Source organism: Bombus impatiens, unplaced genomic scaffold (genome assembly GCF_000188095.3).
Source record: "Bombus impatiens unplaced genomic scaffold, BIMP_2.2 scf_0517, whole genome shotgun sequence".
NCBI lineage: Eukaryota > Metazoa > Arthropoda > Insecta > Hymenoptera > Apidae > Bombus > Bombus impatiens.
Genome location: NT_176936.1, coordinates 1,430,596 through 1,456,677, shown reverse-complemented (window position 1 = coordinate 1,456,677; position 26,082 = coordinate 1,430,596). Strand labels below are relative to the sequence as shown.

The 26,082-nt window shown below is 33.6% G+C and overlaps 5 protein-coding genes across 9 annotated transcripts in view; 3 read left to right on the top strand and 2 right to left on the bottom strand.

Annotated features, from left to right (window-relative positions):
• Positions 1 to 559: 559 nt before the first annotated feature.
• On the top strand, positions 560 to 5,088 carry LOC100744330 (testis-expressed protein 2). The gene is made up of 4 exons (XM_024369066.2): positions 560 to 753; positions 873 to 3,864; positions 3,973 to 4,045; positions 4,141 to 5,088. Exons 1-4 carry the CDS (start codon positions 705 to 707, stop codon positions 4,468 to 4,470), a joined length of 3,444 nt encoding a protein of 1,147 aa, XP_024224834.1. The 5' UTR covers positions 560 to 704; the 3' UTR covers positions 4,471 to 5,088.
• Positions 5,089 to 5,582: 494 nt separating this feature from the next.
• On the bottom strand, positions 5,583 to 8,451 carry LOC100747815 (meteorin-like protein). The gene is made up of 3 exons (XM_003491153.4): positions 7,567 to 8,451; positions 6,046 to 6,697; positions 5,583 to 5,950 (listed from the first exon to the last, which is right to left on the bottom strand). Exons 1-3 carry the CDS (start codon positions 7,698 to 7,700, stop codon positions 5,735 to 5,737), a joined length of 1,002 nt encoding a protein of 333 aa, XP_003491201.1. The 5' UTR covers positions 7,701 to 8,451; the 3' UTR covers positions 5,583 to 5,734.
• LOC105681023 lies at positions 8,038 to 10,708 on the bottom strand. Of its 3 annotated transcripts, XM_033321870.1 has the most exons (5): positions 10,325 to 10,708; positions 10,040 to 10,154; positions 9,733 to 9,929; positions 9,491 to 9,655; positions 8,038 to 9,388 (listed from the first exon to the last, which is right to left on the bottom strand). In XM_033321870.1, exons 2-5 carry the CDS (start codon positions 10,142 to 10,144, stop codon positions 9,328 to 9,330), a joined length of 528 nt encoding a protein of 175 aa, XP_033177761.1. In that variant the 5' UTR covers positions 10,145 to 10,154; positions 10,325 to 10,708; the 3' UTR covers positions 8,038 to 9,327. The 3 variants fall into 3 exon arrangements, with proteins under 3 accessions (XP_033177761.1, XP_012243484.1, XP_033177762.1); XM_012388061.3 differs by lacking the exon at positions 10,325 to 10,708 and having other exon boundaries at positions 10,040 to 10,312; XM_033321871.1 differs by lacking the exon at positions 10,325 to 10,708 and having other exon boundaries at positions 9,501 to 9,655; positions 10,040 to 10,312.
• Positions 10,709 to 15,276: 4,568 nt separating this feature from the next.
• Positions 15,277 to 21,813, top strand: LOC100747692 (bone morphogenetic protein receptor type-1B). 3 transcript variants are annotated; one of them, XM_003491152.4, is made up of 4 exons: positions 15,277 to 15,464; positions 19,349 to 20,348; positions 20,534 to 20,849; positions 20,938 to 21,813. In XM_003491152.4, exons 1-4 carry the CDS (start codon positions 15,374 to 15,376, stop codon positions 21,064 to 21,066), a joined length of 1,536 nt encoding a protein of 511 aa, XP_003491200.1. In that variant the 5' UTR covers positions 15,277 to 15,373; the 3' UTR covers positions 21,067 to 21,813. The 3 variants fall into 3 exon arrangements, with proteins under 3 accessions (XP_003491200.1, XP_024224839.1, XP_024224838.1); XM_024369071.2 differs by lacking the exon at positions 15,277 to 15,464 and adding an exon at positions 15,916 to 16,242; XM_024369070.2 differs by lacking the exon at positions 15,277 to 15,464 and adding an exon at positions 15,916 to 16,247.
• A 1,366-nt stretch (positions 21,814 to 23,179) lies between these two features.
• LOC100744215 (RNA-binding protein lark) overlaps positions 23,180 to 26,082 on the top strand; it is an 8,043-nt gene continuing 5,140 nt past the window's right edge. The window contains 4 exon segments of the mRNA XM_024369073.2: positions 23,180 to 23,327; positions 24,332 to 24,632; positions 25,243 to 25,405; positions 25,578 to 26,082. Of these exon segments, the coding sequence (XP_024224841.1) occupies positions 25,262 to 25,405; positions 25,578 to 26,082 (649 nt within the window). The 5' untranslated portion in view covers positions 23,180 to 23,327; positions 24,332 to 24,632; positions 25,243 to 25,261.

Below are 26,082 nucleotides of genomic sequence, written 5' to 3'. Positions count from 1 at the left end.
CATCCAAAGTATACATAGATAACGTCATGGACACGTGGCTCATGTGCATCGCGTATGCCAAAGTATTGTATTGTCAATACAATACACTAATTGTAAGTATGTTTAATAATAAGCACGAAACATTAGTAATTTGTAATTGACTCTATTGCATAATCTTAACGCTCGATTCACAACTCAACTGTCTTAATTTTTGGTTAATTTTGACATCTATAGTATATACTGTAAATATTTTATGTAAACGTAGCAAAGCGTATATGGTGGAAATATAGGTTTAATAAAATGAGACAAATAGTAAATATCAGTGGAAAAAATATGAATAATTTTGGACAAAGTATTAACTTTAAGGCAGTGCGTACAAAGTAAAATTTATATACATTTGAGATATTATTATTAAACATTGATGTTAGTGTGAATACAGTATCTATATGTGCATATATGTACATATATATATTTATATATAAGTGCACATATTTGGATCACACGAATCCAAAAGTTGGGTGTTGAAAATAAACGCGCAAATGTTTCTCTGATTATGTTTATCATAAGAAGTATGTTATTATGTTATTATGTTTATCATAGTAAGAGATTGATAAGAAATGATAAAATGATTATCGTTCTAAGCAATAACGTAGTCGACATTCGTGATGATGTACGTTAAAGGATGTTTATGAATCGGCTGATTATCGAACCAATTCGCTTCGACCATGAGTGCTAAACACAGCCCGAGAAAAATAACACTGGCAATGATAAAAGGTGAGACTAATTTAGATAGATAGGTAAAATCCGATAAATAAGTATCTATTTTACAGAGTTAACGTAATAGCGATATGACAAAAGGTACTTGATCGATCGTTTGTTTCTCTTTCGGCAAGGTAAACCTATTGCAACTTCAGTTCCTGTAATTCATTACCATGCTAGTGACGATGAATTGGAAGAAATATATCCTAGCACAGACGAAGAGAAGCGATTAACACCTGAATGCGAAAAGATCTCGTCCAAAGTAACTTCTACTCCATCGAGATGCATTCACGAGTCGGATATTTCCGAAAACAACTCGGAAACCCGTTCTGTCAGTGCGGAAAATATTTTGCTAGAAGGTACGCCGCCATCCTTGGATCCATGGAAAGTATTCTCCGATATTAAAGGAAAAATAACCAAGACATTCGAGGAAAAACTGTCTGAAATAAAAAGTGACAAACGGAAACGACGTCATTCCAAAGCAGAAAGCTCAAGTGTCAGTGATTTAGAGGATCAAGGCTGTGTTACACCTAGCGATGAAAAGGTGGATGATATTCGTAAAAGAGGCAATGCAGCCAGATACGTAGGTTTCTCTGGAGTAAAAACTGGCTTAAAAGACAAAAGTTTACAGGATGAGTGTGTTGAGAGTGGCATTGAAGCTTCTGAATTTCCACAAAACATCAGCGAAGATGTTCCTTCCTCTTCAATAAATGATTCATCAAATTCAGAGCCACCTAGTAGTAACAATAATTATAACATTTTCCCACAACAGACCTATACAAGCTCAGTAACATTTTCAAAGAAAATAGATTTCAAAACTGTGTTTTTACAATTGATTAAACAATTAATTTGCCAAGCAACATATAAATCTATTGCTGTTCTCATTGCTATTTCCTGCATTTATTACGTTATTCCATTAGCAGAGTATTTACTGGGATTTATGATGGGTGTTTTTGTAACTGTTACCTTCTATGACATAGTAACAAAATTGAAGAAGATTTTAACCACTTTGCCAGATGAAGAATGCCTTTCTAGTCAGCCAATACATGTTTTAGAGATTCCAGCTGTAGAGGAACATGCTGTGGTTGAAAGATATCAAGGTTGGTTAAATGAATTGCCTTATAATTATGAACCAAATAATTATCACGTGGCACGCACAAAGTCTGTTTTCTTCAGAATGGAGGAAAATATTTTGCGTATTCTGGAAACCAGGATAAAAGTTCCAAAGAAAGCTGTCTGGGATGAGCCTAAACATAAATTAAAATTCATTAAAAAGAGAGCTTATAATTTAACTGGAGCAAAGATAGAACTTCTTCCCCACGGGCTTGCCAGAAGAAGAAGATGGAGTAAAAAATATCCGATTTGTATAGCCCTTGAAAAGGAAGCATTAATTTGTAATGTAATTTTGAAAAGTACAACCAATGATGAATATTCGATAAATAGTTATCACAAAATGGACCTAAAAGAAAAAGTCAAATATAAATTTGATAAAAAGTATACAAAAAAATTAGATGGAGAAACACAAGATGAGAATGAAATTTTGTTTGTCAATATGGAGAATGAGGAGCCAATAGTAAAACAAGAATTTTGTGAGTTTGTGGAAGTGGAAGATACCGATGAAGATGACGATGACAATAAAAATTATAATTATGATTCAGTTAGTGATTATCTTGACAACGAATACGAAGAATGTTTTGTAGAGAATGAAGAAACAGAAATTTATATGGAAGAGAAGTTGAAAAAGAAGGATGAAGACTACAAGGAACAACAGAAAGAGGAGGATGAAATAAAAAGAGGCTTGAAAAAGAGTTACACTAGTACTAATAAAAAAAAAAAGAAACGAAGAGATATATCAAGCGAGATAAAAACTTATAAGAAATCAATTGTAAAAACATGGAGTGAAAAAGAAGAAGAGTGGGAAGAGGAAAAGCAGAGTAGAAAAGAAGAACAACAGAAGAGCACACAAAGAAAGGAAATGAGGCAGAATGAGATGAAAGAAGAAGATGATGAAGAGGAGGAAGAGGAAGAGGAAGAGGAAGGGAAGAAAATAACAGTAAAAGTAGGAGGAGAAAGAGATAATGAAAAGAAAGTAAAGAATGGACGGAAAGAAGGGCAAGATTTAGAAAAATCAGAAGAAGAAAAAGCACAGATGGTAATTGATGACTATGGTAATTATTATTATAATAAAGTACACAAGAAAAGAAATAAGAAAAAAGAGGAGGAAGAGGAGGAGGAGGAGGAGGAGGAGGAGGAAGAGGAAGAAGAGGAGGAGGAAGATGAAGAGGAGGAAGAGGGGAGGGATGGGAAGGGGGATGAGGGAGGAGAACACCATAATAATGGTGAACAAAAAAATAAATTAAAAATATTTATTTTTGCCAGAACTGATCGTGAAAAAGAAGATTGGTACAGACGTTTAATTTTAGCTGCATCTCGATCCGTTAAAAAAAATGATCCATTACTGTTTGCGATTGATACGTCGTCCACTATACCTAATACTCAATCAACGCAACATAAAATCAACGCAGAATCAAAAAGCTCTCTTTCAGCTAGTAATTCACACGAAACCATACCTGAGCTTAATTATAACACTTATATGGCAAAATACTTGGATAGTAGCTGTTCGCCAATGTCAGAAGGTGCAATTTCCACATCTGCTGAAAACTCACTTTGGATTAATTGTCTAATAGCTCGTATACTTTTCGACGTACGCAAGTGTCCTGAAACTATACATCTTATACAGGATAAAATACAACGCAAGTTATCCAACATAAAACTACCATATTTTATGGAGTGCCTTTTGGTTTCAGAGGTAGCAATAGGTCAAGGATCTCCTGTTATTCACAATGTAACAAAACCAGTAATTAACGAAAGAGGTCTCTGGCTTAATTTAGATATAACATATAAAGGATCCTTGACTATGACTGTTGAAACAAAATTGAATTTAATGAAATTGACAAGAACTGGATCAGTTCCTGATGATACGATTATTTCAACAAAAAAATCAAACGAAGTAATAACTAGATCACCAATTTTCGATAGTGATGTAGAAGATACGCCAGAAACGTCTACAGAAGACGATTGTGATAATTCTAGAACACAATCGTACAATATGTCCAAAGAAACAACGTAAGTTATAACAGTAATATCGTTTTATCATTCATTTCCTTCTACGTCGATATCTTAATCTATCTGGTTTTTCTTTTCTTTCTTTCTTTCTTCGTTTGTTTTTTGCAGATCTACACAATCATCTGGAAGAAAATTTCTTAGTATGGTGGATAAAATAGCTGCAAATAAATATTTTCAACATGTAAATATGTTTTGTTACATTTTCTAAAAATTTATTTAGTAACATTCAGATCAATATCTATTAATATTTGCTTTTTCATGTGTTCCAATTATCAGGCCACCGAACTGTCCTATGTTCGAAGGGCTATGGAAGGTGTTTCGAATACGGAAATTCGGTTGATGGTTACCGTTTCAAGTATTGAAGGTTGTCTATCATTAAACATTCCACCAGCACCGTCCGATCGTTTATGGTACGGTTTTAAGCCTGTACCGAAAGTGAGTCTTACCGTAAAACCCGCGGTTGGTGAGAGAACAGTTAATATCGTTTACATAACAAAATGGATAGAAACTAAGTTACTCAGGGAATTTGAAAAACTGGTTGTTTTGCCAAATATGGACGATCTCATTTTACCATTATGTCCTAATTATCCTTATACAACAATATGATAATCGCATAATAAATGAAAAATTCTGATTGTCGTATCGTATTGTACATAATCCATTGATAAATGAACTACCGTGTAGAATATCCATATCTGATTCATAATTGCAATGTATATTCTACCAGCAAATGATAAATATATTATCGTTGCAAAATTTCGCGTGTATGCGCTTCTCAATAGTATTGCTGTTGCAATATATTCTTCTTATATGTGCATTATAACTTATAAACAAACTTGACGACAAAAGAATTACGATGAAATAGAAAAGAGATGATGAAACGCTTGTAATTATTCCAAAGCAACGAATTTGAATTAAGAACAAATTGAATGAAGAATTAAGAACAGACTAATAACAACTAAAGTTGTATTAAATACGTCCTAGTAAATGGTGATCAATTTTTATTTCTCAAGCATTGTTTCTTGCACACCATATGAAAATATTGATTCGTAATTTTTTAATTTTACATAAATTTTCAATATGTCAATTTTTGATCGTTTCTTTGGGACCATGTATCGTGTTATTCCTTCGCTTTGGCAATGTGTAAAACTTATATCATGTAAAACAAAAAGGGCTTAATACGTATTATTTGTGATAATAATAATAATAATATTAATAACAACAGTGTCTCAACGACATCAATGATTATTTTTGCATCAATGGTATCGATGATTGAGAAGTAATATAACTCAATATAAATCTAACGATAGAGTAATTGTTTATTATTTATAAACATTACTATAATATAGGATTGTAAATTGATCACTTCACAGTCAGAGTTGCGAAATATGAAATAAACTGAACGCGCATATGTATTAGTTTCGAACATAGCATAATAATTGTAAATTATTTCTACACTACGACTGATTTTTCGTGTGTGTACATATCACAATGTGACTGTTAAATTAACGTTTCAATGTGTAATGCAAGTGAACTCATATAGATTGAAATTTTAATCTTGTATAAATATATGAAACAAATAAGAATTAGAAGTGTATTCATAATCGTTTAAATTTCTAAATTGACGATTGGCGATTGATTAGATTAAAATTCTAAACACACACTCAAATAATTGCTACCGCTCGGTTAAAATTCGGGATGCATAATCATAACAGAGATAGATGGAAATTGTTAGTTATATTGCTAAAAAGTCATGTATTTCTCACGATAAAATTTCCACAAAACAATATCACAGTTTAGAGATCGATATTCATACAACGCAGAATAGGAAAATAAATTATTTACAGGCGATTTTTGGAACGTGGGTGTGCTAACTTTGAAGAACACACGGTGCAGTTTCCAATTCGCGGACTGTCTTTGCCCAAGTTTCTATTCTCGGTGCACAGACCAGAACAAGATCACCGAGCCTTCGTTTAGCCATTATCACAAATTCTCCTTGGCCATGGCGTGCATCACAGGCAGTTGGCACCCTTACACGAACATTTTTACGGTCATGGGAATCGGTAGGATCTGCATCGTTGTTACTCTGTTTCGAAATGCATCAAAATGAACGTTAATTTACAAACATGTCTATGTATACATTTGTGAACAGATATAGCAAAAGAAACAAGAGACATTTACCTCATTCTCTTCGATCCGACGTAAAATTTTTGTTACTCTAAGGACGAGTTCGGCAGCTTCTAAATTTGGTCGTCTCTGGACAGCACTTACGGTACCCCTGGCTATGAAATCGCTTTGACAATACGCCTTAGCTAGTTCATCCATAGTACACGGTCTACAGTCTTCCTCCTCATCATTAAATCGTTGCGATACTCCTTGTCGAATGTCGACATACCGTACTTCTAAATCGTATTGTAATCTCGCATTGTGAAGTTCACCCAACGTAAATTCTTCCGCTTCTATGTAAAGTGCTGCGGGTTGTTTTTTCGCATGAAAACATCTATGTGAAGCTATATCTTTGCCGTCCCTCGGCGAGTATATTGACCGAAGTTTGCCATGAGTTTCCAGATATACTCGTACTGGACCTGAAATCTTGGTACAAGTACGGAAACCGGATAACTGAAATGGGTCATCGTTGTTATTCCAATAGCTGTCGTTCTTCTTATTGACGTTGCCCTTTCCGTGATTCATTCCGTAATTAGCTTTCGATACGAATCCAGCTAAAACAGGGGGCGAGAGAACAACTCGTAAAGCTCCTCGTGGATACCGCCAAAGTACCGTTCCTCTGGAACATCGCAGATATACTGGTCGAACACCTCGGCCTCCACCTCCGCTGCAACGTAATCAGGCAGAGAAAGAAATTATTTACGTCCTGATTAAATATACATTACTTATTTCTATCTTCTTATATGTATATGATTACAATCATATTATATTTTGGTATATTATACATATTCCAGAGATGAAAGATACTCAGACAATTTCCCTGTATCTTTATATCATCTTGATTCTTTCTTTTTTAAGTCTCCAGTTGAAATGGAATTATAACAGCAGAAACGGTTCTTTCGTTTTTTAGGATGATAATGGTTATTATCGACAACTGCACTTGGCCACGTAATCATTCTTCTTTTTTAGCTTATTGTACATTTCTTTCTACTTGCTCATATATACGTACATACGTGCATACGTAGATATACATAAATACATGCACGCAGGCCACTCATTCTCCCTTATAAAGGAGAAAGAGATGATAAATCGAATGCTCTAGTCCAGTCCATGCGATCTTTCTTAGGTTTGCTTGTGTTTGTTCGTTGGACGAGGAAAACCGGTTTCACCGTAAGTCGGGCGACTGGTTTCGCGCTTAATAAAAGTTTATATATATGTATATGTACATATATATACATATATGTTTATTAGATACATACATGGTTTCGTTACCCGTTATCAAGAGGAATTTAAAAAGATATACACGTATGCATAAGCACCTAAATGTAAACGTGGGGATAAAATTGATGAAATTTTTGCGTAACAGATTCAATTGGAGGGAAAATGATAATTGCGCGGGTTTCGGAGTAAATCATTGGAAAGAAATGTGGATAGAAAGACAAGCTTACAAATATTTCATAATATTTCAAACTGAATATGTAAATTTTTTATGGACCGATCGAAATCGAGAATATAACAAGAATAAAGAATACTAACCTTCCAATCCAATCACATTGGTCGGCAGCCTGAAGGGCAACATGTTCATAGGAAGGGGCCGATGACACGATGCTAATGAGTAGCAGTAAAGATAGTAAAAGCACCGAACAGGCCATAAATGCGAGCGGTCTCATTTTTCGTGATTCCGTATCGTTTCGACTAAATTTCAATTAGAATTTGCATTTCTGCAAAAGGAAATCTTCCCAATCCGACGTTTCTTAAATTCCAGATTCGATTTAACTCGCAGTAGTAACAGTGGTAGTATACGTTTTCAACATCGTTGGTTATGATTTTTTACAATTTTACAGGGAAAATATTCATGTATATATGTACGTTTTCCTTACACATATGTATGTATACTAGTATAAAGAAAATCGGTACTGTGTTAGCAAAAAGATTGTACACGAATGCGTGTACAGGTATTCGACAGTAAAGTTCTTCTTTCTTCGAAATATTGATATTTCACTCTCCTAATATAATTTCGTCGCTGTTACAGGAAAGCACAATACTTGATTTCAGATTAACCATCGTTGTTAGAAATGCGAATGGCATAACGATGTAGTAATAGTTTAGCGTTAAAGAATTCAAAGACAAAATAAATCACGAATGTCCTTAGATTGCGCTCACTGGTGTAAACTACTTGCTCTGGTTTCTACACTGCGTATTCTTCGTCGAACGATCGTGTAATGGTGTACGCACGAGGAACACGACGGAGGAAATTCGAAGGATCATGCTTGTTACCATTGAATGCGTTGAAAGTAGAAAGGTTTGATCACAAGGCGATGTTATAGTACGGCGAAGTTAAACCACACGCAAATCTCGATCGGTTTGATCAGCTACGCGTGCCACACCGTTTACACAACTTGTGCACAACTATTTCGAACTATATCGTTTGGTTGCGCGCTCGCTTGCTCGCATGCACGCACGCTCACTCACTTTCTCTCTAGCCTGACGTTCTTTACCATGCTCGTTAGAGTCCACTTCGACTCGAGTCGACTCGTTTTACCTCGACTCGCTTCGTCTGTTGACTCTCACCCTTCTCTCCTCTCTCTGGTTGGTTCTTCGAGTGGCTTTGTCATGTTTCTGTTCTCGTCTCGTCTCGTTTTCGTTTCCTTTCGTTTCTATACTTTTTCGACGTGATACAAGAACATATCGTTGATCGTATTTATTACCAAAAGAAATTCATTTTTTTCTACGCATATAAATAAAATTTGCATCGTAATAATACAGTAGCTCACAAAAATATTTGAACATTTACTGTAGAAAACTTTTATGATATGACTATTACTATGTTTACATTGGATATTGAAATCAACGTGAAAATACATATAGAAATTGCAAGACATTTACTACAAACATCTTAAACATATAAAGATGATTCCGCTGAATATCGAGGTTTATTAATATAATGAATATTTCATTGTTTAAACATCTTTGTGATTTTTAAGAAACGTATATTTGCGCTAAATATTTTGTAGTTTGTATACACATTTTTAGATTTCTTTCAAATTTTATCAGTATATAATCATGAGATCGAATCTCAATACATTGCTAATGAAATTTCAAAATGTTTTGTATAACACACATAATATATATAGAAAATTTCTATTAATTAATATATCATAAAAATTTTCCATGATAAGTGTTCGAATATTTTCGTGAACCACTGTATATATTTAATAATGAATAGACATAAAATATATACGTCTTGTGATAAAGTATACAATATGCAAAGGAATTATAAGTTATTCTGCTTCACGCCTATGTACGTCGACTGGTTTCGGTCGCCATATGCAACAATTCATTTTTCATGCTATTCGATCTGGAAAAGAATACGAACATTCCCATTCTTTTTTGATTTATAAATATTCAAGCGCAATTTGTAAATCCATCTTAGATAAGGCAACGAAAGGTTATCTCTTACGCTTCCGTACAAAAAGTTTGCCGATCTACATATCCTCGGACAAGCTGATCCGGACATGGATCGTAAGAACGCACGCCCATCGTTTTCATAGCAGTTTTAAAACCATCCAAAGGTAAAAATTCAGAATCATGGAAAAGAATATTTTCGAATATCGCATTAAGATGCCTGAATAAATGGAATAAGAATGAAATATGCACACATACATTTTCAAACGTGACAGTGGCCACAGTAACGTAACATACTTTTCTGTCCAAAGTAATCGTGGCTCTTTGAGCCCCGATCTAAATAATATAAAATCATCGAGCAATTCATACAAGTATTGGATAGGATCTGCTGGTTGATGAATGATCACATGAGAGAGCAGAAAATGGAATATATTGAAAATATTTCTTTCATTCAAGTAATCTTGTTCCTTGCATATCGTATGCGTCACGTTATTCTATAAAGTTGATTTGCGATTTAAGGAATTGAACAAGTATAATAACCTGGCTAGAAATGTGGTGTATCATATGATATATGTAGCAGAACAATGTAGACGAATTTACTTACTTCTTTGATAGACTGACATCGTCCAGATGCTTGCAAAGGGAAAACGTGTGACAATATTTTATTTTGTTTAACATCGTATTGAGAGCATTTTATATCTTCACTCATGTTTCTGTCACTAAAAAATTTCAGTTATTATTAAAAAATAAATGTCAGATACGTAACTAGATTTCATACGACCGTATAGTATATGTTATCAAAATTTTATTACGACGATTAAAACATGTGAAATCTAACATGAAGAATTCGATATTTTCTTTTGAGAGAATGTGTGTAAGTGTGGGTTACCTAACCGTCCCAATCAATTGTTTATTCTCTCAAATGAGAATTTGTAAAATTGACGTACAAATATTATGTATAAGGAAATGAAATTCTTTCTTTTATTTGTAATTATAAGATCTGTGATGAGTTGATGACTCGTTAGATGTATCCTGTTCTACTATACATCATATTCTTAATTTCACGGAGATTATTTTAATTCTAACCACTATTAATTTCGTAATGTTATTCTATGATATGTCGGTAATGTAACATGTGACATTAAAATGATAAGGAGATATGTGTGCTAAAAATATAGACGAAATCATCGTTACCGCCTGACAAGAAATTTACCCTGTGTCAATATAACAGGTTTCTGTAAAAGAACGAACGATTGGAAATGCAGATGAAGTAGCTTGTCATAGTAAAATGATAGGTGAAGTAAATTTCAATTAATTGTAATGGAATAACTTTAAATTGACTAAGCAACTTCTTTAATATTGAATACAATTAATACAGAAATATTTCTATTATCTAGTAACTTCTTCTGCATTATGATTATAACAGTAAAATGCGGAGAAAGTACAAGAGCAAAAGATCTGAATAATTTTGTAAAATATATAGGAACTGACACAAGCTTGAGAAACGTTATAGGAGTAAACATAAAAATAAATACTAGTATTACGGATAAAATTTATTGAGCAGTCTAATAGTCTAAAAACTTCTTAAATCTTAGTATCTTCTTAGTATCTTCTTACATCTTCTAGTGTAAAATTATTGTTCTGTTATTATTTTCACGATTATGTGAATTTAAAGATTAATTTTGTAATTTCTTTCTTTTTCTCCCGTTTCTCTCTCTCACTCTCTGCCTTTTCCTTTTTCTTCCATCTTAGATTTCGTTAAAATCTATGTGTGATACATTCGATTTCGATTGAATGGAGAGGAATGTAGAACGGTAGAATGATGGAATTCGTTCGACGTTACGTTCGATCAGGGTAGGGCTAGAAAACGTACCGAGAACGTGTGCGGTCGAGAATAATTTGACAGGAGTAAATGTTCAGAGGAAAAAAGAGAAATGAGCAAGTTGATGATGCTGCGTAATTCCTATAATTTCCACAGGGCTTTGTTTTGACAAAATAACAAGTGGGGGTGAGTGTCGGTTTTCACACCCGTGGCTCGGCGGGACCTCTTTCGGGAATGTAAAAAAAGGGCAGAACACGAAACCGGTTCCGATGGATCTTTGTTATAGGTGCCTGCCCTCGCGCCTCACCTTCATCCATCGCATCTCTGAATAAGGACTAACTAAGTGTATCAGGACCGTAACTAGTATACAACATACCCTTCTCTTATCGCTGTGAGCTCTGGAATCAAATAAGTTCCATTCGCAATAGTTATGTTCTACTTTCTACTTCGAATACTGTATCTTCTCTCACAATTTCTTGACTAAGTAACATACAATAACTCGCGAATTCATAGAAATCGTTTATAAATATATTATGTGTATGAAAAATTTAAAAATATCATTATAATGGTAAAATGGTAAATTTTCGTAATGGTAAAATTTCAAATAAATCTGAAAATGAAGTTTTAAAATGTTTTATGTAATACACACGATATGTACATAAAATTCTTCCGTGGAAAATGTTCAAATAGCAAGCAGCTACGTATGACCTTGTGGAAATTCGTAACGAAAATTTTATTAAAATGCGATTTATACAAGAGACAGATCAAACATTATTCGCGTGAACTTTGTTGAAAGCAAATTGAACATTAACATTATGACAAGTAGCTAGTTCCAAGCGTAACTTTCATCAGTGACCAGCTATTTCCGTAAAAAATTAATAAAATATTGTTTGATAGGTTGCGAAAAATTTTCCTAAATTTACATATAAGAAACTTTTACAAAATTTAATAACAGTAATTAGGCACTGATAGTTAATATACATACAACACCGTCATGGTGTCACCAATGGTCATAGCATCAAGTACGACATTTGATGGCAAGTTACTGTTCCGATGGCGTTATAATTTCACGTGGAACATGCCTACGAGAAAGAGACGAAAAAGAGAGAGGAGACAGAAATTAATCGACAAGTTTTAAAACATACTTTGCTAAAGAGTATTTTTGAGAAAATAAAACGCGCACACACGCGTGCGAGACGGAAAAAAATAAAGGCAGTAAGTAGTGAAATAACAAAGAAAGAGAAAAAGAGAGCTTGTTTGCCTTTCGAATTCTGTTGTCAAGTTGTCGTCGGCAAGCTTACTTTGATCGAGCACTAGATGCCCCGGTACACACCTGACTTTTAGCGATAACACTTTGCTCTAAAGATATCGTTATCCCTAATGGGCACACGAGACTCGTTCGAAGAACGGAAAGCTGTTATCGGGGCAGGTAGTTCGATTTAACGCGTTTAATTGAACAAATTCATTCTCAAGAGGGTAAATCCTCAAGTGATTATAATCTCAAAGTTAGTATTCAGATCAGATCTTTTTATATCGAACATAAATCAAACATCGTTAAATAACATCATTTAGCAAAGTTTATCGTCGATCGAATCATGATGTATTCTTTCCAATTTGTTGATATTTATCATTACGCTGTGTTTGTTATCTATTAAAAATTACAACGAATACTCCACTTTGTTAAGTTTCGAACAGATACATAAAAATTCACTTATTACTATGAAGAGAACAACTATCGGTAATATAGTGTAAGTACTATGTATTACTTAAGTCCATATGTGTGTATATGAAGAGAGATGCGTTGTCGGGTCGAAAGATTCAACGAGTCGGTAAATTAATAAATTGATGAATGAAGTGGATACTTTCTGGCTCGGTATAGTCAGTATTTCACGATATATGATATTACGATGTCTATGCAGCCTTTTTATCTTATCCCTATATGTAGTTCTTCTTGAGTAAGCACATTTATGGTGCTTTGATCAAACGTCCTCGGTTCGTTGCGCTCGCACGCGATAATATTGCTCGTAACGTGTACCTCTTATTACACGTACAATATCCTCATATTACTACGTTCACGTTTCTCTATCGTCTCTACGCATATGTATATCACCACGATGTTATTAATCTTATCTTCGAATCCATTTGCTTTCGTAGTCGTTACTCTTATTGTTTCGTTCGTTTACGATTTTTACATTCACTCTTTCCTCGCTGGGTTACATCTCGATGAAACATAAAAGATTATCAGATTTTAAACTATTTTGTAATTTTTTATTTTTCCCTGATTGGTATTTGAGAATCATTAACATCGAGGTGAATGAAAAAAACGAATGAATAAAATAGTATCGGTCGATAATTTTTGTCATTTACTTGTGTTTGAACAGTAATATTTGATAAATATCATTGAGCAAAGAAAATGGTTATGAAATGAACATAGTCTTTCGAAATTCCACAACTTTCAGAAAATTATTTTTCTCAAATTCAAATATCATTCTCAATGAAAACGTATTACCCATTCACTTGTTAGTTAACTCGATATCCATCCTGAAGAAATAAAAATAGTATACGTATGCGATGTTAAAGATTAAAGGTTGAAAGCTCAGCGTGATGCGCACCCCCATGGTGCGTTCCATTTTGTCCAATCGGCTCGATTATCAAAACGGCGCCGCATAAGTGCGAATGCACCACTTTCAAAACTGTCGGCAAAATATGTATCGCCCTTCTCTCTGATTCCTCTCATTTCGCACGCGTTTTATCATTTTATCTCGTATATCGATGCAGATATATCGATACGTACATATGTCAGGATGTACACGACGTAAAGGAATCGGGTTTTCGGAATAAAAAATTTCTTTGTGGACTATATATATATATATATATTGTATACATATCACTATAAAATATCGAAATAAAAAAATATAAAAAATATCAAATATTATCGAAAGAAAAAGAAGCGAATGAGAAACTTAGAGTGTCTTAGAATAAAGTTAAACTAATCGTAATTTTATGTTCTGCTGTGGAGCTACATAATATATAGTTGTATAAAATCTCTGTATTCTGGTACGGTTAGTCTGTTAGTCGACAATAAATATGTATGCGGATGGAATGAAAAGATTCAATAAAGCTGAGTTCCAGCTTTGTCTAGGTCCATGCGTCAGTCGCGAGAACCTTCGCACCTTTTTAAAAAACCATTCTCTCTTGTATTTCCTTATGAGCTTTCTGACTTAGTTCCCTAAAGCATCGATACTAGGAACATGTAGTCAACGAAGAGGAAAAGAAGAGAGAATAAGAAACATCTCAGAAACCGCATTCGTCGCGGCACGATGGCGCCCTATGGGCGCCGTCGCACACTCCCTACTATATAGCTACGATGACAGACCAGGTACGTAGCTTCAAATGTGAAATCTTTACAGATAAGATGCAAAGGATCTACAATGGCGATTTAGCGATTTCAAGAATTTAATCGCGTATAAAATGTTAAACAAATTAAGTATGTAATCCACGTGTGAATAATGCAGTACAAAAACAAATAAGCTGAGAAACTAAGGAACTAAACGAAACATCTTATTCGAAAAATCTCTCTCGGATAAAATTTTAATTTCATTTCAAATGATCATTTTAAATGGACAATTTGATGAATTAGATAATGATTTAAACACGAATATATATATATATATAAATATATATATAAATTGTAATAAAATAAATGTAATAATAAAAAATAATAAAATATAAATAAATATATATATATAAATGCGATTAAAGAATAAGAAGTTGACTATATTGAAATTTATAGAAATTTTTATGGACCAATTTTGCTTGAAATTTCATATTTATTTGAAATACCGTTCGATTAGAAAAAATTCGAAATAGTTTGTCTGGGTACCACGAATTAAAGATACACTGCTGATACGTGAATATATCTTTATTTCTCTCTTTTAGATAATCTCAAGCAGTTGTCTTTGTTTAACAGCCGAAGTGCTACAAAACCAGCTCTCCAATAAGCTGTCAGTTCTTTCCGTAGAAGAACGGAAAGAGCCGAACCTGATCAGCCTGCGCTCTGCGGCCGACGCGTCTCGCCCTACGTCACAGTGAAGTATGTGCTCTCGAATGTAGAAAATGGCTGCGCTCTTCGCCACCCCAGGTCGGCGCGGATGTAAATACGGCCTGTGGATCAGCTTAGGAGTGTTTATCGCGAAATTTGTTTGTGGTGAGTATATTCGTGATCTGTTTTACAATTGTACGTACGAGATGTATTTTATGTAAAGTGGTAAGTGCAACAGTGTACAATGTACCAAAGAATCGATCGGATGCGGATTCTCGATGTGAGAACGATTAATGAATGCTGTTAACCATTGTTCGCCTTTTGCTACACGAATGAACGTTCTGCCGTTCCTGTTTCTATCTTTCTCTCTCTCTCTTTCTCTCTCTCTCTCTCTCTCCCTCCCTCCCTCCCTCTATGCTATTCTGCTCCCCATCGCCGCTATTTCTCTTTCTCTCTCAATCTTACTCGCTCTCATTTTGATTAATGATGCTGCAGCACTACTTTTTCCTTCAACATATTGACAACAAACACATGCCTGGTTTTTTAATGTTTTGCGAAAGCGAAAGATTAAAATACGATAAGATTTTAGTGCAATCTTCTTTTTTAACGCGATTTAGAGAATTTCCTTAAGCCTTAAGCGATAATGGTACGGAATAGCGGATTTGACGGTGTTTCCGCAACACTTATTACGATTCCTTTCGGACATCTATATGTGTATCAGTTTTATCGGTACTATTTACAAACTACAATTTTTCGTAAACAAACGTGAGTTTCGATGTTCGTGAGTGCGCAGACTGTGATTCACTACGCGACGAGTGTATTTTTGCAAAAGGAATTCTTATACCAAAGTAGCGCACGTTCTTTCTTACCCTTGACTCGGAGATGAGAGAAGGAGAAGAAGAAAAGCGAGCGACGAGCAAGAAAGAGGAGGTTCGGCGTTAAGGTTAGGTACTGAAATACCAACAACAGTGTTTCGTTGCTGTTATACACTCTAAAGTTCCCCTCGACTGTGCCTCGACCTTTTCCTACTTTTCTTTCCTTTTTTTCACGTGACTCGCGCCATATTCGAGTGGTCTCATTGGTTTCGCGTGTGACTATCCTGTATTTCTGTCTAGTTGTTTGTTTGTCCCCGTAGCTTCAGTTCAGATTAATTTTAGGCGTCGCCGAAATTGCTTTCTCGAGAGAACGACTAACTTCTTAATCTCCAAATTCATTGCTTTCCTCGAACGGATTTTGACAGGTTGGATGTAGGCTAGTGTTGCGTTGTTGCGTTGTTGCGTTATATTCAGGTTTCACGATCCACACCACTATCTCTAAACACTGTTCAAATTCCATTCCTTTTCCTTACTCTTTACTCATCTCATGCAGTACCATCGTGCTCGTATCAACAATGTCAGATTTGGTAATTATAGTTTAGTAACTTCTCCCAATTTTCACTATTTCATGCCAATTTCTTTTTTACTTAAAATTATCATCATGAAGCGAACAGATTTATCGGAGGAACTTGAGAAATTAATGTACCTTTTATTATTTTATAAAAAAATATCATATTTAGAATTTTCAATTTAATTTATTTAATGTTCAAAATTTAATAAAAAAGATAGGTTAGATTAGGTTAAGTTAGTAAGTAGAGTAAATTAAAAGAACATTATAATTAAAAAATTTTGCCTTGTTTCGTAAAAGGGGACTGAAATTAAATAATCAGAATTAGGAAAAATCACTGAACTGCGCAATTACTTTAGATTTTCGTATCATTGTGTCTACGGAAAAACTATTGTAATATATATTATATGTACATATATAATATCGTTACTTAAAGATGTAGAACAGTTCGCATCTCGTTAAACGCGATATTCATCGCGCGGCAGATACACTGCGCCATCATGATGTCTGAACTCTGCACATATCAATTGAAACCGTATTATTACATATCATATACATTTTCCTAATTAACAACGAGAATATGTATTTGTAATTAAGACATGTAAAAAGTTTTATATACATATGTTATACATCGTTTGTTAATACGCTCTTCTATAGAAGATATAAAAACCGACAAAACCTTGTCGCTTGATACATATATATATTTAATAGGATATCTTGTTAGTTAATATGTAGCTTAAGATCTAATCTGGGTTTGCACTTTTACTTGCGCCCTTCAATTTTCGTTTTGTACTCTTCAATGCTATAAATGCTACCGGCTTGTGTTAAGGTTGCTGTCAAGCAATTTCTAATACGCTTTAACTCTTTGATCTTCGGTAAATGTTAGTCGCACCAAAATAAAATGGCGTAATTCTAGCGAAGAGACCTGAATACCGGTTAAATTGTTGATACTTGATTGGAGTTGAAGATTACAGGGAAATCTTAATATCTGTTTTACATCAATATTATTTTTTGTCACGCGCAGAAGCTAAGATCGTATATGGTTAAAATGCATCGTATTGTTAATAGTATTTTTCTCGCTACTCTATATGTACTAATTATTTCGCGAAAGCCGCACAAAAGAATATCTATGCATGGAAACTTATCGAAACTTATTCGTTTGAGCACCTAGGAAGCTATCCGATTCAATTCAACTTAATTTAATTCAACTTCTCGTTCTCCTTTTCTGGATTATATCGAATCTCTCATTGAACAATTCCTATCTTCGAAAAATACATATCAGTTATTGACCATTATGAGACTTTTCTTTGACATTTGCGAAATAAATGGAGGATAAGGAGGTAAAAACAAGGAATTTCCTTTTTTTCGTGATTTACCATTTTATAACACATTTTTGTGATAACTAAGACTCTGGAACTATTAAATCATAATGATTATAATATACAAAATATCTCTATAAGATAGTGTTAAAGATTTAGTACACTAATTAAAAATGAGGAATGTCCACTCTGTACTGGAACGAAACACAGATAAGAATAATTAATATTTTATTAATCATTCTTTTTTGTGATGTCTAAGCAAGATACAAACTTCATTTTGCGAACAATACAGTTAAATTTATTAGATGTTATTTCTTTTCTAGTGGTCTAAAATATTAAAACTTAATTTTCCTAATAAAGCTATTTTGTGACGTTTCTTGTTTTTCTCCTTACTCTTCAAATAAGGATAAAAGAAACACGTGACCGAAACCGCACTAAACATGTTTTACCTCTCTTGGAAATTGTCGGACAATCGTGCATCAGTGATTTCCTTGTACGGTGCGATCGGCACACACGGCATTATTATGCCGCAGGCTAAAAAACTGGTAGGTTATGAACACATGCTCTCAGCAAAATACAATTTAAATTTGAATTATGGATTATTAACAACACATTTCAAACCTGAGAAATTATCCAATTCTTTTTATTTTTTTTCTCCTTTTTTATTTTTTGAAATTATTATCACGAAGGAAAAGCTTACATTTAACAAAAATATTAACGCTCGTTATCTTCAACATATACCGTTATCGCATAATTAACTTAAAATGTTACAGTATTTTGCAATTATCTAGTTTACGTATAATTCGTTATTTTTAAAAAAATAAATAAGAATTCCGACAGAAGCGGGAAAGGGGAAGAACCAAAGGAATGGAACAAGAGCAGCACACATTCAGAAGATTAATCCTTCATCTAAATATTTGAAGATATAAATAGAGCGGTCACCGTAAAATAGACAAAAAAGTAATTCTGCGACAGCAGATAAGCGATTTACCCGATCCTTCTCATTCTTTTCGACTCTCCTTCTATTTCTTGTACATATAATTCCTTTTTGTCGGAACTCATGGTCATTTAGATCATACAGACATCATTTGTTATTATTTCAAACGTTAATAATGAAATAACGATTCTTAGTGACCATTTTTGTTAATTTCGTTCATTTTTACTATAATATTTATACGTGGAATAATTAAAGAATTGAAGTAAAGATTTCAAATAAAAAAGAAAAATACATTCTCGTCAATTTTGCATGTTACGATCATAGTTCTAAAAGCTACAATAGATTATTCTAGCATTCCACATAAATTAACATTATTTACTATTTCAATTCCACAATTGTGTTAATTTCAGCATTAGGAATTACATGTTATTGTGAAGGGCACTGTCCAGATGATCGAGAAAATGGAACTTGCGAGGGAAGACCTGGTGGTCATTGTTTCAGTGCAGTAGAAGAAGTTTGGGATGCAGAATCAGGAGAATATGTGCCTGAATGGTCATTTGGCTGTCTACCACCAGATGAACAAGGTTTCATGCAATGTAAAGGATACCTTGTGCCACACTTGCAAGGGAAAAGCATAATATGCTGTAACAAGAGTGCACTATGTAACAAAGATTTATATCCTGATTATAAACCCCGAACTACCACAGTACCTAATCCAATGGTCATAGCATCGGGTGCGCCACTTATAATATTGACTGCCATTTTGTTTATATGCTTAATGGTAATTTCAATAGCTATGGTGATCATATATCACAGATACAGAAGAAAAGAAAGGGGCCCTTGCCTAGTGCCTTCTCAGGGAACGCTTAAAGACTTTATCGATCAGAGTAGTGGCTCTGGATCAGGATTACCTCTTTTAGTACAACGAACTATTGCCAAGCAACTAGCCCTGTCTCAGTGTGTTGGGAAGGGACGCTATGGTGAAGTATGGCTTGCGAGATGGAGAGGAGAAAAAGTGGCAGTGAAAGTATTTTTTACATTGGAAGAAGCATCTTGGTTTCGGGAAACTGAAATTTATCAAACAGTGTTAATGAGACATGATAATATTTTGGGTTTTATTGCTGCTGATATCAAAGGCACAGGATCCTGGACACAAATGTTATTAATTACAGATTATCATGAAAGAGGCTCATTATATGACTATCTCCAAACTACTGTTCTAGATCACCCTAGCCTTTTAGCAATATGTCTTTCAATTGCTTCTGGAATTGCTCATCTTCATACAGAGATCTTTGGCACACGTGGAAAGCCTGCTATAGCTCATAGAGATATCAAAAGTAGAAACATTTTAGTGAAAAAGAATGGTGAATGTGCAATTGCTGACTTTGGTTTGGCAGTAAGATATATAAGGTAAATAATAAATATCGTAATCTGGAAGTGTATTATCGTTATCATGATGATTGCGCAAAACATGCGTGTGCATGTTTGTAAATATCCATATGTATGTATGAAAGAATGAAATAATCATTGTAAGACTTGATTTAGTATTTGCACTATATACACAAAGTTATAGGAGTGTAATGTTTTATTTATAGTGAAAGTGGAGAAATTGATATTGCACCTAATACACGAGTGGGTACTCGTCGATATATGGCTCCAGAAGTTTTGGATGAAACCTTAAACACATCTTCCTTTGATGCTTTCAAAATGGCAGATATGTATTCTGTTGGTCTTGTGCTTTGGGAAGCTTGCAGAAGATGCATTACAGGTAGCAAAAGCTCTATGGTGGAACCATATGCTTTGCCATACCATGATGTTGTTCCAAGTGATCCAGACTTCGAAGATATGCGACTAGCAGTTTGCGTAAAACGATTACGTCCAATAATACCAGCGCGGTGGGAAAATGATTCAGTAAGAATAGAATTAATCATATTTTTACATAATAACATCTTACTAAAACGTTTTTTATATTAAAAAATGTTTTTGCCTTTTGTTACAGATTCTGTTTGCGCTAAGTAAGCTGATAGTCGAATGTTGGCACGCAAATCCAGCCGTTCGTTTAACAGCGCTACGTGTGAAAAAGACAATATCAAAACTACATATTGATAATGCTATTAAAATCGTATAGCGTTCGACGATATTCGTCGAATGTGTTCTATCTTATCGCTAGTAGCTGAAAAATAATTTCTTCCCTTGTAAATAACCCGGTGTACATAGATTTATTGACAGACTGCAAGCCTGAAGACTGAATATTAAGATTTAAAAATACATGAAAATGTATGAATGTGCGAATTTGTATGATCAAATGAATGATCAATTGTGAGTTAAGAAGAAAGAAATTATGAATGAACGTTGTATATGTGTATATCTTTTGTTTTTATGTGAAAGGCGGCAAAACATGATACTATTCATGTTTTAATGCGCCTCACTGTGTTGAAATTTATTGAATATGTATTCAACAATGCCTACTACTTAGAAAGAATAATTTTTTTTCCAGCCAAAAAAACAAGCGCGCATGAACGCTATAAACAGAAACATTTCAAATATATTTAATAGCAAAAATCTATAGAGAAGTGAAAACACCGTTTTGATGATAGCATTTAAATTTATCGTATCTATTCAATGTTACGAATTTATACGTATTAAAATCCCACCATTAACAGAACCGTGGTAATCTATAATATTCATATGCCTTTGATATGATTGTCATTGAAAAGTGCAATACTACAATGAGTGTACAATTTTATTCAGAAAATGAGATATCTTGCAGGATACATGAAATTTTAAGTCGTTTATAGATATAAAGACGATCTTTATATTAAAAACGTATGAAGTACGTAGCGATTGTAAAATATAAATATTTGAAATATTCTTATATGTCAGAATACCTCTGGATACGAGGTAAATTTTAAATATTCAGTTTCCATACATTTTTTCACTACGCTTATTATTGACTTCTAAGATAGGAAAATTATTTTTTATTAATATGGTTTTCCGTTGTGTTGATTTTGACGTTAAATACTGTGTCTCTTTATATGATATTGTATTACCTACATTGTAGTATATAATTTATATTTTTAAGTTAACAAATGTCATATTATTTCGTTTAATTTGTCGATTGTTAAATTTCAAAGCTACGTTTTGGCAATGAAATTTTATTCGTCAAAATATTTTGTAAGATTTAACATTATTTTGATAAAAATATAAATATATCGATTTGTTCTACAAAATTGTTTAGCGGATCGGTAAAATTTACAAGAATTAGAAATTATAAAAATTTTCATCGACAATTCTTAAAAAATTGTTTTTTTAATATTATGTATCCAAATTTTAACTAATTACAGATTGTCGTCGCATACAACAAATTACGTGCTCGAAGTCAATCTTTGGTGAGTTCGTAAATTTTCTATGAAAATGGATTGTATCTATGTTAAAGTTATAGCTAATAGTAGATTGATTGCAAATAATTAAAGTTATATTTTTCACAAGTATTAAATTTAATACTATTCTTTTCCGTACATGTGCAACATTTTTAATATGATTACATAGGATGTTGCAAGTGAGTATTTATATAATTAAGTAACGGTTATGCGCTACAAGGGAATTTTCTTTTCTATAAGTTTTGCTGTAAATATACGAAACAAAAAAATATTGGTTATCAAAATAGAAACAATTTTATAGATAGAAAATCAATACCTACACATTTAGTGTGGTATGATTATATTATGAAGTTATACAGAATTAAATATTGTTACTAGTACGATGGAATAAAAATAATAGAAACCATTTTAACTATCAAATTAACTTTTAGAAGTTTTTAAACACAGGCAAAGTAAGAAAAATCGGCATTGTTATAAATAAATTACGGATTTTAAGCATTTATAGGAAATTTGAAAGCGCAAAAATTCCACAGAATGCATATAATATGAAAAAGTAGATAAACTACCCAAGGTATAGTGCTTTCTATAATATTTGGTAGGTAAGGCAATCTTTCTACGAAAATTGTATTTTTTACGAATTTGCATAAAACTCCGCAGTCTAGTTCGAAATTATATAGTTTTATCTTCTACTCTAGTTGTATAAAGCATTTAGATTAAAAATGTAATTCTTTACAATATCCACGAAAAAAATGATCAGGTGATTAAACTAAAATATGTAGCATATTAGTGACATCAAACGCGTATAGACATACCAATAATTTTGAATAGGCATTTGGTTTTCTAATAGAAAATTTTGTTTTCAACAGTTGGCCACTCAGAGTTTCGTATTGAAAGAGACGCCGCGCAGCTTTCCACTTCCCAGCCTGTTTCGATCCGCCATTTTTTACGTAGGAAAGCGTGTGGTCTGCCGTTGTGTTTTATCGGATTGTTTTACGGAAATACTGACTTGGTAAGTGTTTTAATACTTTCCCCATATTTCATATGTAATTTATTATAAGATTAAAATAACATATAGATATAAATTTATAGTTACGTAGTTGCAACATTGAGATTATGTAGTTATGGTTCGTAGCGTCGACATGAAGATACATGAAGCACGCCATTTCACGTTTATTCAGTTCCCTAATACCATAGCATTTTATATAAATAATTCTCTTTTGTTATTAAAACGTAAAAACTAACTTATATCTAATAGCATGCGATATAGTTATCGTCGAATTGTTTTTGTATATCATGCACAAATAAATTGATGCTAGTTGAACTCCTGATACATACGGTTTGTCGCATGTTGCTCGTCCAGTAAATTTTGATTTTGTTATCCTATAGTAATTTTCTACGTAGTACTTGTATATCATATATTTTAGAATCATACAATGAGATATGGATTTGGTATAGATTTAGTCTTGAAATTCATCACACGTAAGGATCATTCGTAGTTTGAATTGTGGAAATAGTATATATTATCGTACAGAATTTTATGCAAGCATTAATAACATTCGTATATAGTAGTATTAGCAAAATAGTACAAAGCTCTATAATCGTCTTTAATAGTGTAATAATTTATATAATGATTATTATTCATTTACTTCTAAATTGTTTACTAAGCTTTTAATATAACAAGAAGAAATTACAAAAATAATTTTTAATGTAACTTTTAATGTAATTAAATATGTATAACAAGTAAAACGTTTTTAACGTGTGTCGAACGCAGCCTCAATACAGCTTGAATAGTCCTTAATACATGCTTTGATGTTCCAATATTGCATGTGAACAAACATATATTATATTCTATATATTATGCTCAAAGAATGGAAATTTAACCTATCCCATTCCAAGAGCGATAAAACGTAAGATTAACATTGGTAAGAAGGAAAATAAGTGTAGCGTAGAAATAGTTCCCGCGTTAACTTATTTCTAGTGAACGAAATATAGTTGAAGGTATGTTCGTGATAGGTTTTTGGACACCTCATTCTCACGGTCTGCTGTACTGCAGTTTTCCGATAGGGGTCACTGCTTCAACATCTCGCGCACTAGCGGACGCGGCAAGTGAGACGCCATTGTTAGATTGCGTTCTCGTGTATAAAGTCGCGTGCCTATTATCAGCGTTGGTTAAATCATTCGTTGAAAATAATACACAGTATTCTTCGGTGAGTGTGAGAAAGCGTATGGTGTTTGAACGTAAATTTATACATGATAATTAGAGGGTGATCATTACCACAGACATTTCCTAGATTTGGTGCGCCATTTCGACAAGGTCGGTACGCTGTCTGTACTACGTATTTTATAACGCACTACTTGTTCTCGGCTTGTGTACCTTTTCATTGCCCTATCGAAATAAAAATTGAAAAAATTATATTACCCTATATTTAGAAATTACCAAACTGATTGTATCTGCTAATATTCGTATGCACAAGTGAAATATCTTGGCAAAATTGATGACCTTCGAAATTCGAAATGTTAGATCGTTAGCAAAATGGTGGAAAAAGTGCACTAGAGGGGGAATCTAAACAATCGCGTCACCATTGAATATCATTAATCAATTTTTTGAAGCTATGTTTCTTTGTACAAAATGAAAGCTTAATATTACATTTCAATATACAATGTAATATGTATGAAAGTCATATTACAGCAAGTTAATTATTTGTTGAAAATACGTGGGATAGAGTAATGTTGAGTGGCGTGTATTGGTTTGATTATGTTAGCAACAAATGCAAATGCAAAAAGTCGTGAATATTCTAAATATACTAGATAGTTTTCTAGTGTTGTTGCAATATAGTATTTATTTTGTATATACTGTATATTTGAAAAAATTGTACAAGTCAGTAACGACTAATATTTGAAATATCTTTTTCTTTTGAAATTAGGTTCTACAACGAGCCGAAAATGCCGGGTTTTAGTAGCGTTGGCACATTTAAAATTTTTATCGGTAATTTAGCCGACAAAACATCAAATGCCGATATTAAACCATTGTTTGAAAAATATGGAAAGGTTGTAGAATGTGATGTGGTCAAAAATTACGGATTTGTGGTAAGTTTCCTTTATTCTATGTAACGTATCCATATCGTAACGTATTGATCTATCGTTTCCTCTTTCCTTACTTTACACGTATAACTCTGTTGGATAGTTGCATCTTGGTCCAAATTCGACGAGCCTTTAATACATTCATACAACAAATATGTTATAATATATTTTTTAACAGCATATGGAGAATGAAGAAGCAGGGAGAAATGCGATACAAAATTTGAATGGGCATATAGTTCATGGACAGCCGATCAAATGTGAGGCTGCAAAGAGTCGTAAGGGACCTAATACTCCAACAACAAAAATATTTGTTGGCAATCTCACAGATAATACGAAAGCGCCTCAAGTGCGCGAATTGTTTGCCAAATATGGTACCGTTGTAGAATGCGATATCGTGAGAAATTACGGATTCGTCCATCTAGAAGCAACAGGTGATGTCAACGATGCCATCAAGGAACTCAATGGACAAATGGTGGATGGTCAACCGATGAAGGTTCAAATTTCTACAAGCAGAGTACGACAAAGGCCAGGAATGGGAGATCCTGAACAGTGCTATCGATGCGGTCGCGGCGGCCATTGGTCCAAGGAATGCCCAAAAGGAGGAATGGGAGGAGGACCGGATAGAAACGGATACAGAGACCGAATGTTTGGACGCGACCCGTATCCTCCACCGCCGCCACCAC

Bases quoted from the DNA above. Each gene is read 5' to 3' on its own strand.
- LOC100744330 (XM_024369066.2), top strand. From the start codon at position 705: ATGAGTGCTAAACACAGCCCGAGAAAAATAACACTGGCAATGATAAAA. The intron at 3,865-3,972 runs GTAAGTTATAAC...TGTTTTTTGCAG, and splicing joins AATATGTCCAAAGAAACAAC to ATCTACACAATCATCTGGAA. The intron at 4,046-4,140 runs GTAAATATGTTT...TCCAATTATCAG, and splicing joins CAAATAAATATTTTCAACAT to GCCACCGAACTGTCCTATGT.
- LOC100747815 (XM_003491153.4), bottom strand. From the start codon at position 7,700: ATGAGACCGCTCGCATTTATGGCCTGTTCGGTGCTTTTACTATCTTTA. The intron at 6,698-7,566 runs GTTAGTATTCTT...ATTACGTTGCAG, and splicing joins CAATGTGATTGGATTGGAAG to CGGAGGTGGAGGCCGAGGTG. The intron at 5,951-6,045 runs GTAAATGTCTCT...ATTTCGAAACAG, and splicing joins GTCGGATCGAAGAGAATGAG to AGTAACAACGATGCAGATCC.
- LOC105681023 (XM_033321870.1), bottom strand. From the start codon at position 10,144: ATGAGTGAAGATATAAAATGCTCTCAATACGATGTTAAACAAAATAAA. The intron at 9,930-10,039 runs GTAAGTAAATTC...TCAACTTTATAG, and splicing joins GATGTCAGTCTATCAAAGAA to AATAACGTGACGCATACGAT. The intron at 9,389-9,490 runs GTAAGAGATAAC...ATTCTTTTCCAG, and splicing joins CAAACTTTTTGTACGGAAGC to ATCGAATAGCATGAAAAATG.
- LOC100747692 (XM_003491152.4), top strand. From the start codon at position 15,374: ATGGCTGCGCTCTTCGCCACCCCAGGTCGGCGCGGATGTAAATACGGC. The intron at 15,465-19,348 runs GTGAGTATATTC...TGTTAATTTCAG, and splicing joins TATCGCGAAATTTGTTTGTG to CATTAGGAATTACATGTTAT. The intron at 20,349-20,533 runs GTAAATAATAAA...TTTTATTTATAG, and splicing joins TTGGCAGTAAGATATATAAG to TGAAAGTGGAGAAATTGATA.